At 42.3% G+C, this 17,301-nt stretch overlaps 1 protein-coding gene across 1 annotated transcript in view; it reads right to left on the reverse strand.

Moving 5' to 3' along the window:
* Window positions 1-332: 332 nt before the first annotated feature.
* The window catches only part of LOC148374992 (CCN family member 1), a 29,396-nt gene continuing 12,427 nt past the window's right edge, over window positions 333-17,301 (reverse strand). Inside the window, exons 2-5 of the mRNA XM_088355955.1 lie at window positions 16,829-17,042; window positions 9,973-10,413; window positions 9,449-9,627; window positions 333-970 (exon numbers count right to left, since the gene is read on the reverse strand). Of these exons, the coding sequence (XP_088212081.1) occupies window positions 665-970; window positions 9,449-9,627; window positions 9,973-10,413; window positions 16,829-17,042 (1,140 nt within the window). The 3' untranslated portion in view covers window positions 333-664. The remainder of the gene's footprint in view (window positions 971-9,448; window positions 9,628-9,972; window positions 10,414-16,828; window positions 17,043-17,301) is intronic.

Genomic DNA, 17,301 nt, shown 5'->3' on the forward strand with positions numbered 1-17,301 from the left:
AAAAATGATATTGATTTTAATCCTAGGCAAAATACACAAACTATTATATAAACGTGCATTTTCTGAATACTGGTGGGTTGTTTTTCTCTGTGTAGGATCTGCGTAACATGCACACTGTTTGCACTTACTTTTACTCGAGTAATCATTTGGATGACTACTTTTTTCTTCTACTTGAGTAATACTATTCTGAAGTAAAATTACTTTTACTTGATTAACACACTTCGGCGCTACACTTGGGCACCAAATTGTACATCCGAAGGATGCGCGGCGCCGAAGTGCAGGTTCGGGTTTATTTCAGGCCCGGTCTTTCAAATCAAGTTTAGCGGTCGGGCTCGAGTTGGTTCGGGTTTTAATACCTGCGAGCAGTCGGGTCGGGCTGGATTTTTTTTTAGGACCATTCTTACTTATAGTAGGACATTTTGGGAGAACATCAGGTTGCCCACCTTTGCTTCAAAGGCTGATAAGTTGTTGTTTTTTAATTCAAATACTAATCAAAGTAGAAAAAACTGGACTCCAGACAAAGGTCTCTTTTCTGGCTGGTGCTGGAGCGCCATTCGGGGTCAATCTGTGCACAGTGCCCGGGGCGCACCGCTTGAGGGGAGGGTCTCGATATTCGGTTGTTGTCGTGGTTGGGAATGTGAACTGTGCGCAGCTTGTCAGCCAACTAGTCAATGAACTTGTGTGTGTCCCCGTAGAGCCAAAGCTGCGGCGGCATGGCGGCTTCGTTGAGGTGGTTGCACTGGTCGCTGCACTTGCAGGACTGGACGAACATAACGTTTCTGGTGAAGCGTTCCCCGTCCGGACAAGCAAACGTCACGCTCGCGGTGCGCGTGCGGCGAGGCGAGCAGCAGCGACCGTCCCGGCAGACGCCGCAGTAGTTAGGCCTGTGCAGCCGGGTGCTCCTGCAGCCGGCATACGACAGGCGGTGCGGCTCGGGGGCCTTGTGGGTACGTGAGCACTTCCTCCCTTTCTGGACAGGCACACAAACAACAAGGGGAGGTTAACACCCAATCTAAACCAAAAAATGGGAAGACATTTTAAGGTTGTGCTGCTGTGGACAGGTGAGACGATCGCCTCTTATTTTTTACTGTCTGTGTATTCCTTTTTTAAGAAAAATATACCGTAAAATCTGGACTACGGAGTGCATCTGATTAAAAGTGGCATGTGCAAATTTAGTCGCACCGGTACGTTTTCAAAAAACATTTGAAAAGTAACACATTACGGGATTATACACCTTTTCTGGCCATGAAAAGCACTTTTTAAGGACTTTCAAAGCCAATTTCAGAATTTCCCTAGAACCATCCATCCATTATCTGCACCCCCTATCCTCAGTAGGGCCGCGGAGATAATGGAGCCCATCCCAGCCATCTTCAGGCAGTCGGCAGGGGACACCCTGGACTGGTTGCAAGCCAGTCGCAGGGCACAGAGAGATGGACAACTCACTCGCTCGTTCACACCTAGGGACAATTTGGACCAGCCATGCATGTTTTTGGAATGTGGGAGGAAACCGGAGTGCCCGGAGGAAACCGACGCAAGCGCAGGGAGAACGTGCAAACTCCACACCCTGAACCTCTGCACCGTGGGGCTGCGCGCCAACCACCCAGCCACCGTACAAACAAATTCAACTTACGAAGGATTGTCCAGAACCTATTTCGTTTTTAACTAGGGCAGCGTCTGTATGTACGGGTATAACAAAAACTGAAACTCGTGGCCAGTAGGCGATAATTGGCGCCTTAATATGATAGTTAAATGTAAAACATGAATTATGGATTATTACTAATTGATTAATATATGTTTTATTAGTAGATCTTAGATAATACATGCATCCAAATAGTCACAATTATATTTTTCTACTCCTAAAGTTGGTTTCTTAAAGAGACAGCAGGTATCATTTGACCACTAGATGTCACTGTATTGTGTAGTCATACAGAAAAGTAGTTTTTACTACTAGAAAGCTCTGAATTATACACAATGTCCATTTAATTCTATTTTTTTAGATCACATTTTTTTAGATCTTATTTTGGGTAGAAAAAACAAAAACATTTTTCAGAACAGTGGAATGTTTTGTCAGAGCTTTTGTCCTGGAAAAACGGATTTTACTCAATCTCGCCCAAACCCTAGCTCCAGCGGCCCACAAGTAAATTGAGTTTGAGACCCCTGCATTAGGGGTTGAGTGTAAATTTTCAACAACCCAAAAAATTCATTGCCATTAAAACACAATTGTGCTAACTGACTTGAGCCACGTAACCCACTGCCTACAAAACTGCATTTTACTTGCAATCAAAGCAACTCTTTTATCATTATTATTGTTGTTTAATAAAAACCTAACCCTAAAACAACATTCCTGAAACAGCTTCATAATATTGTGTTAGCATTTACTTGGTATGAGCAGTGCTCGAGCACACAAACTTTAAAGCCTAGCTAATGTACTGCAATCAGACTACAGGGAACAAAACAAAAAGAGGTCAGAATAGCGTATGAGTCTACAGCATACTAAGAGCTTAGCAACGATAAGCGGGAGCAACACTGATGCGCATCTTAACACCCACGACAGCTCCACAAACACTGCGTGAAACACAAGCCTCATCAGCCCGAGTGGCTCGTGGCACCGGCTCAGCATTTGCCAGCGGCTGTTGTGTAGGAAATGTGAGGGGGCAAATGAGTGGGCTGCTCAAGTGCTCTTAAAAACACGAAGCAAAATGACGCTGAGTGCAACTTTAGTTGCAAACACCCACAAAGAGAAAACTTTTCACTTTAGTCTTCTCCATTATATTATTATTCTGCGTAATGCAGCGTGTTCCAAAAGTCTTGGCCACATTTTGACATGGAATAAATAGCTCGGAAACTATCAAGGATATAAAACACATCTGCTAAATTCAGAAAGCTTCTGATCTCAATTCTTACATAGAATGTTCAAAGATGTTACAGAACCACACCAATCCAATAATCAAAAGCTTGCTAAATGTGTTTCAGAATTGCATGGTCAAGGATTGCAACAGCTTGCTATTCGTTCTTTACTCTATTGTGATATGTCTGTCAAGATTACTCAATTCACTCACCTGTGCCCGCTCGTTTGGCGCCAGCTGCTGCTAGTTGCCTGATTGATTCCCCTCCTATTTATACCCAGTACCCCAGTCACTTCTTGTCAGTCCGTCAGCAAACCTCTGCAGCAAGCATTTTGACCCGTCAGTCCCGTTTTCATCGTCCGTTCCTGATTCTCCATTTGTCCATCAACTCGTTTTGTCCCTTTGACCATGCTCTGATCTCCCGCTCCAGATAACGACCCATTTTTGACCACAGACCATGCTCTGATTCCCCGCTCCGGCGATCCGCCCACTTTGCTCATTTGACTACGCTCCGATCTCCCACCCCGGGAAATCCACTTCCGCATTCCGATCACGCTCCGATGCCGTGAGCGGCTTGCATCCCTCGTCCAGCGATCACCGGATTGCTGGCATTTGTTTCCTCAATATCCCAGTACACTTTTGAGTGAAACATTACGCGTTTGGATCTACCATTTGTTGTGGTTCTGACAATGTCAAAGAAAGTTGTCTATGGAGCATTCTTCTTTGAAAGAGCAACAGTCAAATGTGATACGTAACTCAACATACTAGAAAACTGGTTAATGCATGAATTGAGTCTGGTGACTTCATTTTCCATAGGATGGGCCTCAGCTCCAGTAGAGCCTCATTGTAGGACAGTTCCTGAACACAACATTGACAGATGAATTGGACTGTCTGGGCAGAAAGATCACAATCTCATGCCCTGGGCATCTAGATCTCACACCATGTGATTTCTTATTGTTTGGAATTTTGAAATGAATGGTCTACGTGCCCTCTATTCCAAGAGACATAGATTAGCTAAGGGCACGAAAACCAGAAGCTGTTGCAACCATTGACAACGTTTAGCTATCATTTGTTAATGTGTGGTGTGAGCAATGGTGCTCACATTGAACATCTTTGAAAATTCCGTTTAAAAAATTTAATTGAAAGCTTTTGGGATTTGTCAGATGTGTTTCTATATTTTTACTAGTTTTCAAGATATTCAATCTCAAAATGTGCCCAAAACATTTGAAACACCCTGTATATTTAGCAAGGTTATACTTCATGTAGAAGCATTCATAAGGCTAAAGAGGTGACTCAAATAGAGCCTATCAATGTAATTTGATGAGGTAAAGTTTTATAGGTGGTCCATATGAAAAGCCACGTTCAATGTACAGTATAACACAGTCGGACTTGTAGTTCGGCTCCAGAGTGGTGAAGCAAGAAACTAGAGGAAAAGCTCAAGCCAGGTCAATATTGACTCAGCCGTTCCATTTGGCATAGGACTGTCTTCTCTGCTCCACACCATCTTCTCCACACCTTCCCATGTCTACTGGGCCCCAGGGGTCCATACACCTCAAATTCTAACATTTGGAACCTTCAATCAACTCAGAGTTAGAAAAGATGGTAGCGTACCGCCCACTCATTATATGTTGGCCTGTAGAGTTCAGAATCTCGGGATTGTGCATTACCCCTCCTCCTTCACAGGATAGAGACTTGGTGACTTCAGCTGTACTTCTGATACTCAATAAAGTAGTGTTCAATCTGACTACGCCGAGTCCCCTTGCCTTCATCTCCAGCCAGCCTGCCTATGTAATTCCTGGAAAACCAGGCCAGTACTTCACGCCCACAAACAATATACAACGTTGGTTTTATGAACAATAAAGAATATAAACCTGAAAAAATGTATTGCATGGGGTGCCAGTTTTTTATTTTGACTATTGTACCTTACTGCTGTTCATTATTTTGAATATTTACATCATTGTCATTGTCAGCTGCCAATGTTTCTGTTTCCTTTATTTCCACACCCTTTTGAGCGGATCTGCGTTTTGTAACCTGGGAGATTTAATAAAAAGAAAGACTTCAGGGGAGAGCTTTTAAAACATGTTGGAATTGCTTATCTGAGGTCTGGGTCAATTCCTGTTCTATTTGCAAGTTCAAAATCAATTGATGTGTTCTATCTTTATTTTGAGTGTTTACTGTTGGATTATTGAAACTTGTCACTGCCCGTTTACGGTAATGATTATACAGTATATTTTCTTCATTTGTAACTTATTCATTTGTCTAGTTAACTAAAAGAATACTTGTGTTATATTTTATATCACCTAAATTATTTGAATTGAATACTCAATGAAAGACAGTAAACACTGATTTCATTTCACGAAGAGACGTTTAAAGCCCCCGTGTGTCAGATTTGACCACTAGATGGCACTGTTGTCTAATGCGAACAAAAACCAGTGCCACAGCAAGCATAAACACGACAAACATGTCGCGACCTTAGTTATGGATTTCACAATGTAAAAGAAATACAAATTTCTTGAACTATTATTTTTTTGATAAAAATCAACATTGGCATTATCTATCTATCTACCCTGTTCATATCCCTCGAGAGGGGTGACCGACAGCAAGACAAACACATACAATAACAAGGAAAATAAAAGGGAAAAAAATAGCAATAAAACACACACAAAAAAATTTTGGACCATGGCCAACCCAAATGCCCAAACACCCAAACAAGTTAAGCACCTCGGCACCCAAGTTCGTCATGCTTTTGTCCCCCCAGATGAAACGCGACAAAAAAAAGCGGCCATGTCACTCGGGTCAGGGTGACACAACACACTCTTCTGTTCAACAGCAGGGCTTTCACTGGTTTACCCCTGCCGCATCATACAGGTGCCCTGAACATTGGTATGGTATCATAATTCATGTCATCATCATCTCATTAGCTGCACCGCTTATCCTCAGTAGGGTCGTGGGGGTGCTGGAGCCCATCCCAGCAATCATCGGGCAGTGGGGAGGGGACACCCTGAAATGGTTGCCAGCCAATCGCAGATCATAGTTCATGTATTTTTGCCTAATATTCTAACAAAATATAATTTATTTCCTCATTAAGGAATGAGTAAAATTTCCCAAAAAATGATGTGGCAGTCATCTATACAATTGTGCTCCTTTCAACTGTTGTAATTTTCAGTCAGCTTATGGACTGACCTTTCTTTAAGAACAATTGTATAACGCAGGGGTCGGGAACCTATGGCTCGCGAGCCATATATGGCTCTTTCTATGAGTATCTGTGGCTCAGAGACAAATTTGATTGCATGCAAAATTTCTCCATCTTGTTTAAAACTTGAGTTGCCTATCCTATTCTGATACACGCAAAGCCAAACCAAAGCTAAATAACATGACATTACTTTGCAGTATATATAGGGCACGTTTTTCACTACAATTTACAGTCAAGGTGTCACACAAAAAAAGGGGGAAAAAAAACTCGTTTTGGTTGTACAACGCTAAAGAATCCTTTATATAAAAGTTCACTATATAATCTGTGTTCAGTGTTCAGATACCTTATGATGAATCCACAGAACTGTAAATACGCCAAAACACCGGAAGAGAACTTAGTCATTTGATTGGGTGAGTGGGAGGGATGGGTGGAGCTATGCAAAAAGTGCAAGCACTCCCTCCCATCTCTCGCCCTACGCTGTCTGCGCCAAAAGTGAGCTCATCAGGCTCCCTATTTGCAGAATATTGTGACGTTTTTACACAATAACTGCTTGCATCTGGTTTTGAAACCAATATATATGAAAAAAGGGTCAAAGGGATCTTGATTAATTGCAAGAAAGAGACAAGTTTAAAGTGGTGTGTTTGTTGATTTTGGGACAGGGGCTCTGGCATTATTCTCTTTTCATAATTTTTATCAAATCATCAAAAATAAATGTGCTGAAGACTAAGCTTTTGTCTGGGGCGCGGGTTTAGCAATTTAGTAAATTTGTCTCATAATATATGGCGTGGCTCTTTCCCAAAATAAAATTATTTTTTTTTGTCTTTTATGGCTCTTTGAGTCAAAAAGGTTCCCGACCCCTGGTATAACGTGTCAGCCTTTGCACACGTGAATTGGTACAGCCATTGCCTGCTATGTCATTTCAAGACACACCTATGAATATTTTTTAGTAATGTCTTACGTTAGTTCCAAGTAATGACTAATAATTCTAACTGCAGGCATCTCCAGGATATTATCCATTCTATTTGATTGTTTGGATAGCTCATCATTTTCAATGCAACATTATTGAATTGTTTTAAGTAAAACAGTCTACTTTTTCTTGTATGATTGATTTTAGACTCCAATAGGGGGTTTGTCTCACTGATTTTTTGTGGGTAGTTCGGTATTTGCAAAACTGCTGTTTTTCGTAAAGGGAGTTAAATTGAGCTCAGTGCAAACTAATAGGTTGTTGTGAACTGTAAGTTCATTCATTCATTTTATGAACCGCGTATCTTAACTAGGGTGTTTCTGGGGCCCAACCCAGCTGTCTTCAGGTAGTGGGTAGGAGTCTCCCTGGACTGGTTTTACCAGCCAATCACAGGGCTCACATAGACAAACAACTGCTTACACACGCATTAATAAGAAGGGACAATTTGAAGTCACCAATCAACTTGCCAAGCATGAAAGCGGGGTGCCCAGAAATAAAAACACGCAGGCACGGGTAGCTGGAATTGAACCCTGGACCCCTAAACTCTGAGGCGGAAATGCAGTCGTCCGCCGTCAACTCTAAGTTGATACTGATAAATCAAAGCTAGAATTCAATTCAAATTCTATTTTTTTTTTATTTCAAATGTATCTCATGTATCTGATGGCACTACTACTACTACACACACACAAACATATGTATATATTTATCCCCTGCTACAACTCTTCACAGTTTTGCCACTTTACTGATTTGCTGGATATTGTGTTTTGCATTCTGATTGGTTAAACAGTGTCCCTCCTGATGACTTTTTGACTGTACAGTAGTTATTTTTAAAGACAATTATCGGGACGGCAGTAGCTCAGGAGGTAGAGCGCTCGTCTTGGGATCAAGAGATCCCAGTTCAAATCCCGGCTCGTCTGTGTTACATGTCGAAGTGTCCTTGGGTAAGACACTGAACCCCTAATAACCCCAATAAGCAGGTTAGCGCCTTACATGGCTGCAAGGCCGCTATTGGGAAATGTGGAGCACATTGTAAAGCGCTTTGGGAAGTCATTGACTTGAAAAGCGCTATATAAATGCAGATCATTTCATTTCATCAAAACCTTTATACTGTACTTTTATGTGCTAAACAAATGCTTGAGCCTTTAAAAAAGGTTTATTCTCTGGTTCCAGTGTATAGTAGAGTATTTAACCTTATAACAATTGTAAAAATAACCCCTGAGATAAAGGCGGAATCACTGTAACCACATATTGCTTTCTTCATCGCATTTGCAATCGCCCTGCTTTCCACCCAAATACTTGGCTTGGCCCAAACATCTGAAACTGAGTTGCAACAAAAATAGCGATAAATAAATATATTAAAATACAACTTATCAAGGGCAGCACGGCGGCGCAGTGGTAAGCGCTTGTGCGGCACAGTTCATGTCATGGGAACCTGTCGTGGGTTCAAATCCAGCTCCAGACTTCCTGTGCGGAGTTTGTATGTTCTCCCCGTGCTTGCGTGGGTTTCCTCCGGGCACTCCGGTTTCCTCCCACGTTCCAAAAACATGCATTTCAGGTGAATTGGCCGGTCCAAATTGTCCCTAGGTGTGAATGAGCGAATGAGTTGTCTGTCCCTGTGTGCCCTGCGATTGGCTGGCAACCAGTTCAGGGTGTCCCCTGCCCACTGCCCGGAGATGGCTGGGATGGGCTCCAGCCCCCCCGCGACCCTAATGAGGATAAGCGGTACGGCTGATGAGATGAGATGAGACAACTTATCAAACAAATATGACATTCATGTTTTCTTTTATGTTTTACACTCTATGGGGCACCTCTTCAAGATGTCTGATGCATCTGAAACTTCAGAAGATTTCACACCATATCCATATTTTATTTGTGAGGACTCAGGAGGAGTGCGCCTCCAACCAGCGCGAGTGCACTGACAAGAGAAGGTGATGAAATCCATTGTGAATCCTCCTCGAAGAAAAATAAACAAAGAACAATGACGGGTATATCAAGAGACAGGGAAAGAGAAGCCCGGCCTGAACCCGAACGTAATGGTTTTGGGTCTAGCTTGGGTCCAGCTCGAACTTAAGATGTAACTTCTAGGCTGAATTAAGCCAAGTCAAGTCAAGTAATTTTTATTTGTATAGCCCTTAATCACAAATAGTCTCAAAAGGCTTCACAAGTTATTACATATAAGAAGTTTAGATTATTCGTATGCTATAGAGTAGAAGTGAGTTTTAAGCTTAGATTTAAACATTAAAGTACAGCACAGCCTTTTTTCAGATGTCAGATGTGTCAGTCTTATTATATGTATGGTGATTAATTTTATTACATTTATGGCAGCTTTTTTAGTTGACCAAATCTAAATTTTTTTGTGTTCAACTACCGTGACAAAATCCATTATTCATCACATCCCACATGGGCAGCATTCTAAATCCCCCCCTTTCTGAGTGTGTTCCTCACCTTGGCCGGAATGGACATGGAGCTGCAAGGCCGTACATTGCACAGACGACTCTCCTTGACTAGCTTACAACGAGCGTTGTCATTGGTGACGCGGGAGGAAATGCCCATACCGCAACTGCGAGAACACTGAGTCCAAGAAGTGGTCTGGACCACGCACTGAACTCCCGCCTGCCTCCATGCTGCGAGAAAGGACGAGAGAGAGCGTGAGGCTCCGAGGCAAAAACGGATTTCAGATCGGTGATCGGTAAATTGGAGGCGGAGTGGCGGTGAGGGAAAAAGGGTAAACACACTGGCTTCCTTCAGTGAACAGGCAACACTAACACGTAGAGCGAGTGATTACAGAGAGAGAAGGCTGGGTGAAGGAGGTATGTGATGTGAATGTGAGAGAGAGCACCTTTGGTGTACAGGGAGCTAGTGGAAAACAAGCAAAATAGAAATGCCGACATGGCTCACAGTGGGGATGTTTGTGCGTCCAAGAGTCAAAACGCTTAAAACGCAAATGCCAGGAAACACCCACAACTCACCCGCCAGGTGCTTGTGGCCGCGTGGCTTGTCCCTTTTGCGCCCGGTCTCCACCAGCTCATTTCCAAAGGCGTCTATCTCGTTTTTGGCTTTGTCAGGATACAGCTTCTGGTGAGGTTTAGCGTACGGTCTAGCGTAAGGGTAAGACGGGTAGGGCAGGAAGGGGTACGGAGGGTAAGCCGGAGGTTGAGGTCGGAGGTACGCCGGCGTCATGGCAGTGTTTCCCTTGTGGCAGTCCACGCTCAGGCAGCACTGGCCCGGCACTTTGACCAGGTGGGGGGCGGGGCAGGTAGGGGACGCCAGGGGCAAGTGACTGGGGCAGAGAGGCACGCAGCCCACCGCCCCGTCGATGCAGGTGCACTGGTGCTTGCAGCCTGCCCGGAAATTCTCGCCGTTTTGATACATGCGCCCGTTGTATTCACAGGAGCGGCCTTCTGCCTTTGCTGGAGACAGAAAAGAGACATTTTTTGCACAGGGAAATAATTTTGATAGCTAATTTTGTCGTAATCGTATAATTTACTCTATTTAACCCGTTTTACTTTTACGATTTTTTTTTGTAGTCTAGTAAAATGTAAAAAGGAACTTAAAAGTGGTGTCCACTACTAATTTTGCTACTCTATGCCCCCATCTCCTGGCTTAAAGTCATGATTGCAGTCTCTGTCAGCTCCTTCCTCAAGTACTCATAAAATCTTCTTTATTCATCTTTTTGGGGGGTTTAAGTTGACATTTGAACTGTATGTGAAACAGGCCTTTTCTCCTCTTCCCTTTTTTCTTTCTCCATTTTCTGGTCACACTAAGGGCCCGGTCACACAGCCGTTTGCGTCTGAATCACGGCCAGAAATTTCTGCCTGTGAAGCAGACGCTGTTGGACGCTTTGAGATCGCCATACAGCCGAGATACAGCAGTGCTTTACACGCGGTTGGAAATTCACACGCGGTTGGCTTCGCGAAAAAGTTTTGCGCTGCTCAAAACTTGAGACCACGTGTTAACCGCGGGCGGCACACGAGGTAATGACGCGGAAATGACGCGGAACGACGTGCTCTAGCCGCGGCCAGGGCGTGGTTACACATGGGTAGGGCGCGAAATTTTAGCGGGTAATTGTGGGTGGTGCCTGTATCGCGGTGTTATTACGTGAAATTAGCGTGTTACGCATGTGACGGTCAAATGCCTTTCTCCGCGTATATACAGCACGATTTGCCGAGCACACGTCAGTTGTGCTCGAGACGTCAAGGGGTGGACATGGATCCCCGTCACCGTAGTGACCTCGTCTTAATCCATTTTTATTTCTTGACATTTCTTTTCATTTGATAACAAGATAATAAAATAAAAATGAAAAACTATTACAATAATAACATATTGGCTTCTTCGGTGCCATAGCTTGAAATCTTGATCTTCACGGGACTGTGTCTTGAGCGGTTATGATTTCTACAGCCCGGTGTTATGCCGAGATTTGCATCCCCTACCTACTATAACCACTTTTACCTCGTTTTATCTCACTTTTAGGGAATGTAATGGCGAACATATAACCAAATCCACTTCGTCTTGCATTTGTTGGGAATGTAATACAACATAAACCATTCCATCTTTGTTTTTGTTGTGAACGTAATCGAACGGTAATGCACACCGTATATAAATCACTTTTGAGAACTGTTATGCACTCTACCGTAAAGCTTATTATGCAGAAATAAGCTTTATGGTAAAGTGCATAACAGTTTCAATACGAGCAATTTGAATAGAAAAAGGCAAAATAAACATGTTACCTGCTCAAAAGTGATTTGTATACGGCGTGCATTACCGTTCGATTACATTCACAACAAATACAAAGACGGAATGGTTTAAGTTGTATTACATTCCCAACAAATGCAAGACGAAGTGGTTTTGGTTATATGTTCGCCATTAAATTCCCTAAAAGTGATATAAAAGTGAGATAAAACGAGGTAAAAGTGGTTGTAGTAGCGTGGGGATGCAAAGCTCGGCAAGGATGCATTTCTCGGCATAACGCCGGCTCGGCAGCTTTTATACCCGTGGTCCACACGAGAAAATGACGCGGAAATGATGCGATGAGGAAGCGGAACAGTCGCCGGCGTCTGTTTTGCGGGCATACCACAGATGAACAGCGGGTTGGCCAATTTTGCGCATTTTCCATCGCGGGCAACCACGGGCAAAAGAAAACGCAAAATTTTACCCGCGATACAGACGCAAACGGCTGTGTGACCGGGCCCTAACAAAAAAACTCTCAAACGAGCATTAAATCACTCTCCAAATACCTCCCTCCTTTCCTGCTTCTTAATGTGGTGCAAGTCCCTGAACAGCGGTACCAAAAGTAAGATGAAAGCAGATAGGTAGAAAGAAAATTATAAAGGCTTGTTGAACTCAGTTGGACATTGTTAGCGTGCACTTAATAGAGAAAATGTTCAACTTTTTAAAGACACCTCAAACTATGAACCCCAACTTTAAAATGAACAATATTATTTGTGGAACAATTTTTAAAAGTACAATTCTAAGCTTAAAACACACTTCTATTCCAAAGCATATGAATAACCTATATTTCATGTTGACAATATCTGTCATCCTGCCTAGAATCCCCCTTGGAATACCCCATGTGCGGTCCCTTCTCAAGGTTTCTTCATTTTCCCCATGTTGAGGTTTTTGAGTTTTTCCTTGCCCTCATGTAGGTTTTAGATCAGGGGATGGTGTAATAATAGTCTGTGGTTTGCAATAATCTGTGGTCTGTGCAGCCCTTTGAGACTCTTGAGATTAAGGGCTATACAAATAAACATTACTTGAATTGAATTTTACTTTGAGTCCTTTTTCCTTTGAAAAAAATACTTTAAAAAAGGAAAAAACAGAATTCAAACGTCATCTCCAAATCAAATGATAGTAATGATTTCCCTGAGCTGTATCAGATTACTATGAAGACCAGTACAAATGAAAATTTAAGTTATGCATTGTGATCACTAGAAGACTGCATTAATACTTAAAGGGAAATTGTGTATTATTTGACCATTAGCTGTTGTTGTTGTTGTTGTTGAGTCACTCAAGGCGCCTAAGGATAATCTTCGGTAGCGCTAGACTTGCTTGTGGGAGGCTCCGTAGTTCTCCAAAGGAGAATCCCAGCTGGCTGTGGTATCGGGCAGACTGGAGTGCAGGGCACCGCAGCCAGAGATGCTCGGCCGATTCTTCGTCCTCACCTTAGCTGTTGTAATGTGTCGTGCAACCAAAAAACAAGTGCTCAAAAGCACAAGCAAGAATGCAAACTTCGGAAAATCTAAATGACCAAACAGCAACATTTTTCTACTCATTTTTTTGGTCTTCGGGCACCTGTAGCAGCGAGATGGCTGACTATGTCAGCTACCTTTAGCTGAGTCTCATGTTATATAAAATAAATCCACATTTTTTTATCTCAGAGTATTTTAAAAATACATTTTTAAAATGATAGCTAACTCATTTTCTGTCTAGTTTTTTGAATCAATAATGTTTTTGTTTAATAAATGAAGGGTTGTTTTTGTGCTAAAAAGCGCTAAATTATACACTGTCGTTTTAACTGGAAAAAACAAAATTCAAACATAATTTCCAAAAATAATAATTTTCCTGAGCTACTTCCTCATTAGAATACTATGAAAACTGGCACAAAAACAAATGACAGTAACTCTAATCTAGGGTTCTCCAATCTTTTTCAAACCGCGACTTTTTGTTACTAACTAGCGCAAAGGGCACCCAGTTTGATATGCATTTATAAAATAACAACTTAAGTTGTTACAATGTTAGTATTACCAGTTTAATTATTTGAAGTAGGGTTAAATAGACTCTGTCAATCACTCCAAAACTTTTTTTACTAGAAAATCACAATGACCCAGCACCGGTGAACTAGTTTCAGAACAGGTCCGCAGGTACCTCAGCTGTCCTTAGGGGGTACCCCAGTGCTCACCGGCACCATGTTGGAGACCCCTGCTATGATGATCAGGAGAAGATCGTACAAATTCTTAACAATGGCACGCTTTCTGCAAATAACTCAATTTGTTGTCACCAAACAGATTCAAGTGAACAATTTCCTGCTATACACTAGACCAGGTCTCATGGACTGCACGCCAGTCTAGAAACACTGAATTACATGCCTTCAGTAAGCGTGCTAAAAGCCAACCAGCCCAGAAATGATTTTTGACATGTTTCCATCTACTCCTTCGGTGGGACTTCCCTATAAAACACCCCGGATACCCACCTTTTATTTAGGAACACCAATAAAAAAACATAAAATACCAGTATGTGTGCATTCGTGTGTTTCATGGGCCTGTTTGTGTACATACTGGACTACTTATATAAATCCTGGACTTGGCTGCCTTTCAGTACGCAGCTCGTGAAGGTTCTCTGTTTTTGAAAGGTGGCTCTGGCTTCAAACCTCAAGCTCCTATCAAAGAGCAACTCCAGCCATTTGGCTCCGGGGCCAGGTTCCCCTCCCTGAAGTTACACAACCCCCTGGAGTAAAAGCCAAGCTGCCAAAAGCCAGAACTGCCCTGCGCAGAAGCCATCAAATGACTTCTTAGGTGCAGAGCCTCGTAAAAGTCTTGGTCTCCAAGAACTTTTTGACGCACATAAAATCTGATTTTTTTAAAAAAAGTTGACTATGCGCCTTATAATCCGGTGCGCCTTATATATGGATCAATCTTGAATTACAAGGTCTCGCAATTTACGGTAAGCAGCCATTTTTCGCATAGAAGAAGAAGTGCGCTGTTTAACTGGGAAATATTAAACAACGATTCTCTTTTACTTGTGCATTTGTATAAAGACCCTGAAATGGCTCCTATTAAGAGACACGCTTACAACGCAGAGTTTAAACTCAAGGCGATCATTCAGGCAGTAGAACACGGGAATAGAGCAGCAGCGAGAGAGTTCAACATTAATGAATCGAACACGAGAGTGGCTCGAGCCGGCAGAATTAAGAGTCCCCCTAGGAACTCGCTAACTGAACAATGGTTCCATGGGTGAATTATGTAAAACCCACTACAACGTTTTACATTTTACAGTTATTATGTTATTGCTTTACTGTTATTGTTTTGCACTTGTTGTTTTTACACATTACGAGTGTCACTATATTGCGATTGCACTAACGTTTAATTTACCGTAACAGTATCAGACGTTTTTTTGCGTGTTGACTAAATGGAGGAAAAATAAAATGTTATGCCTTGCTGTTGTTCAAAGATGTTAAAGATGTGTCACGAAAATGCTTTACCTCAGAGAAAATAATAAAACGGCTGTTTATTCATTTTGGGAGTGAATGGAGTTGTGGAAAGCTTGTTTGTTATCTATTAATAAAGTTTGACTGACCTATCTGACTGTTTTATTGACATTCCCTTTAGCGCGGCTAACGGTTGAATAATGTAACTACATCCTCTACTGTAGCCAAGTCAAGTTAAGTCACATTTATTTATGACGCCCTTAATCACAAAAATGTCTCGAAGGACTGCACAGGATTACAATTACAAAATTGCACAAATACCTGATCTTGAACCAGCATGCACTTATAGCGCCTTATAATGGGGTGCGCCTTATGTATAGAAAAGTTTTAAAATATATAATTCATTGAAGGTGCGCCTTATAACACGGTGCGCCTTATAGTGCGAAAAATACGGTACTTAATTTTTGAACTTTTTTTATAATAAACCTCATTCATGTCGAGCAACTCAGGATCTCACAACCAAATGTTAATTAACAATATATATGATATAACAAAACACGTGTACAATAGAACATGTTAAACTACATAAATAAACACGTTTGAAAAAAAAATATGGTGTAAGATTATTTTGTATTTTGTTAGGGAAAATACACCAGTTTGTAAGGGCATGGAGCCGTGGAGGTTGACAGGTATGCATATGCCTCAGAGATTAAATAGAACTTGCGCAATAATTTTAGTGTAGAGTTGCACACAGAGCCGATTGTCGGATGTGTTAGGCCAACACTACTGGTTACTCAAACTTGGGTTCAGTCCAGTCTATATAGGACACAGTTTTCTCTTAGGTCACACCAACAGACCTCGTTTTGGCTGTAAATCGCTAGATATTACTGTATATGGAAGTTTACTAAGGATTTTATGTTTATTGTTTTGACACTTTATAATGAAAAGCTACACAACAAATTTGAAACACCCAGCAGCTCTAGCAAGGCAACTAGAGCAATTTGATTGGGTAAATGGTGGGTATGGGCACAGCTTTACAAAAGACAGGCCGCTAGCACTACTTCTCGCCCAACGTCGTCTGAACTTTAGGTAAATACGTTGGTATCCTCGTTTGCAGTATTTTGTGACATTTTTACAAAAGAACTTCGCTCGCACCTTGTTTTGATCTCAGATTACATTTCTCTTTGTTTGGGCTGAAAGTTTAGAGGGACGGCTCTCTCAGCTTTTTTGTTATTGCTCTCTCAGAGCAAAAATTTCTTGTATCCCTTACCTGCTTTGAACTTTTCTCCAACTCTAACGCAGACCTGTATGGTGTGCTCTTCATAATGCTGTCTGTACTCCCTGAGCCCATCACAGAGCAAGTGCATTTAAACTGAGACTTAATGACACACAGTTGCACTCATTGTTAGTCACAGTGGATGATTTAGAAGTCGTCAGGGAACCTCTGGAGTCAGTTGGCTGAGCTAAGAGAACAGGGGGAGAATATTTTTCCATCCCCTACATTTCAGTTTGACTCGTAAATATAATATAAAATGTTGTAATTATTTGGTTGCACTTCACGATTGTGTCTCACTTGTTGTTGAGTCTTAGACATTGTTTTTCAGTTTTAAGTCTGGCGCCTCCAATTTGGCAATATGACAAAAGGTTTTTAGGGGGTCAATACTTTCGCTAGGCACTGTACGTACCCCTGCAGATGCCGTAGGTACGTCCGACGTCGTTGCCGTAGTTGCACTCCAGGCCTTTGTGGTGGTCGCACGGCCGTCCTTCATGGCAGTCCTGGTTCAGCTGTGCGGCGCACACTTTGCAGCATCCGCATCCATCCGGGACCGAGCTGACCCCCGGGGGGCAGGATGCGGGCCCGGCTGGACACTCGCACACTGCCGGACACTCTGCGGTCACCTGTGTGGAAGGGGGCCATTTATTGCCATTTATTTTCAAACATTCTCTAAGGAATTTGGACTGTGGCAGACTATACTTTGGCTCAGGTTACACAAATCACAGAAACTCCTGTGTGTCTTCTTGTCTCGCCCAATATCTATAACTCACTCTTGCCTTCTGTGACCCCCCTCTAGTCTCACCTACTTGTTCCTCGTGTTAGTTGCCAGCCTTAATTTCCCCTGCTTTTATTCTTACCTTTATTTAAAAACGAGAAAAACAA

The sequence above is a fragment of the Urocampus carinirostris genome, chromosome 1 (assembly GCF_059441175.1).
Source record: "Urocampus carinirostris isolate Australia breed hairy pipefish chromosome 1, RoL_Ucar_1.0, whole genome shotgun sequence".
Taxonomy (NCBI): Eukaryota; Metazoa; Chordata; class Actinopteri; order Syngnathiformes; family Syngnathidae; genus Urocampus; species Urocampus carinirostris.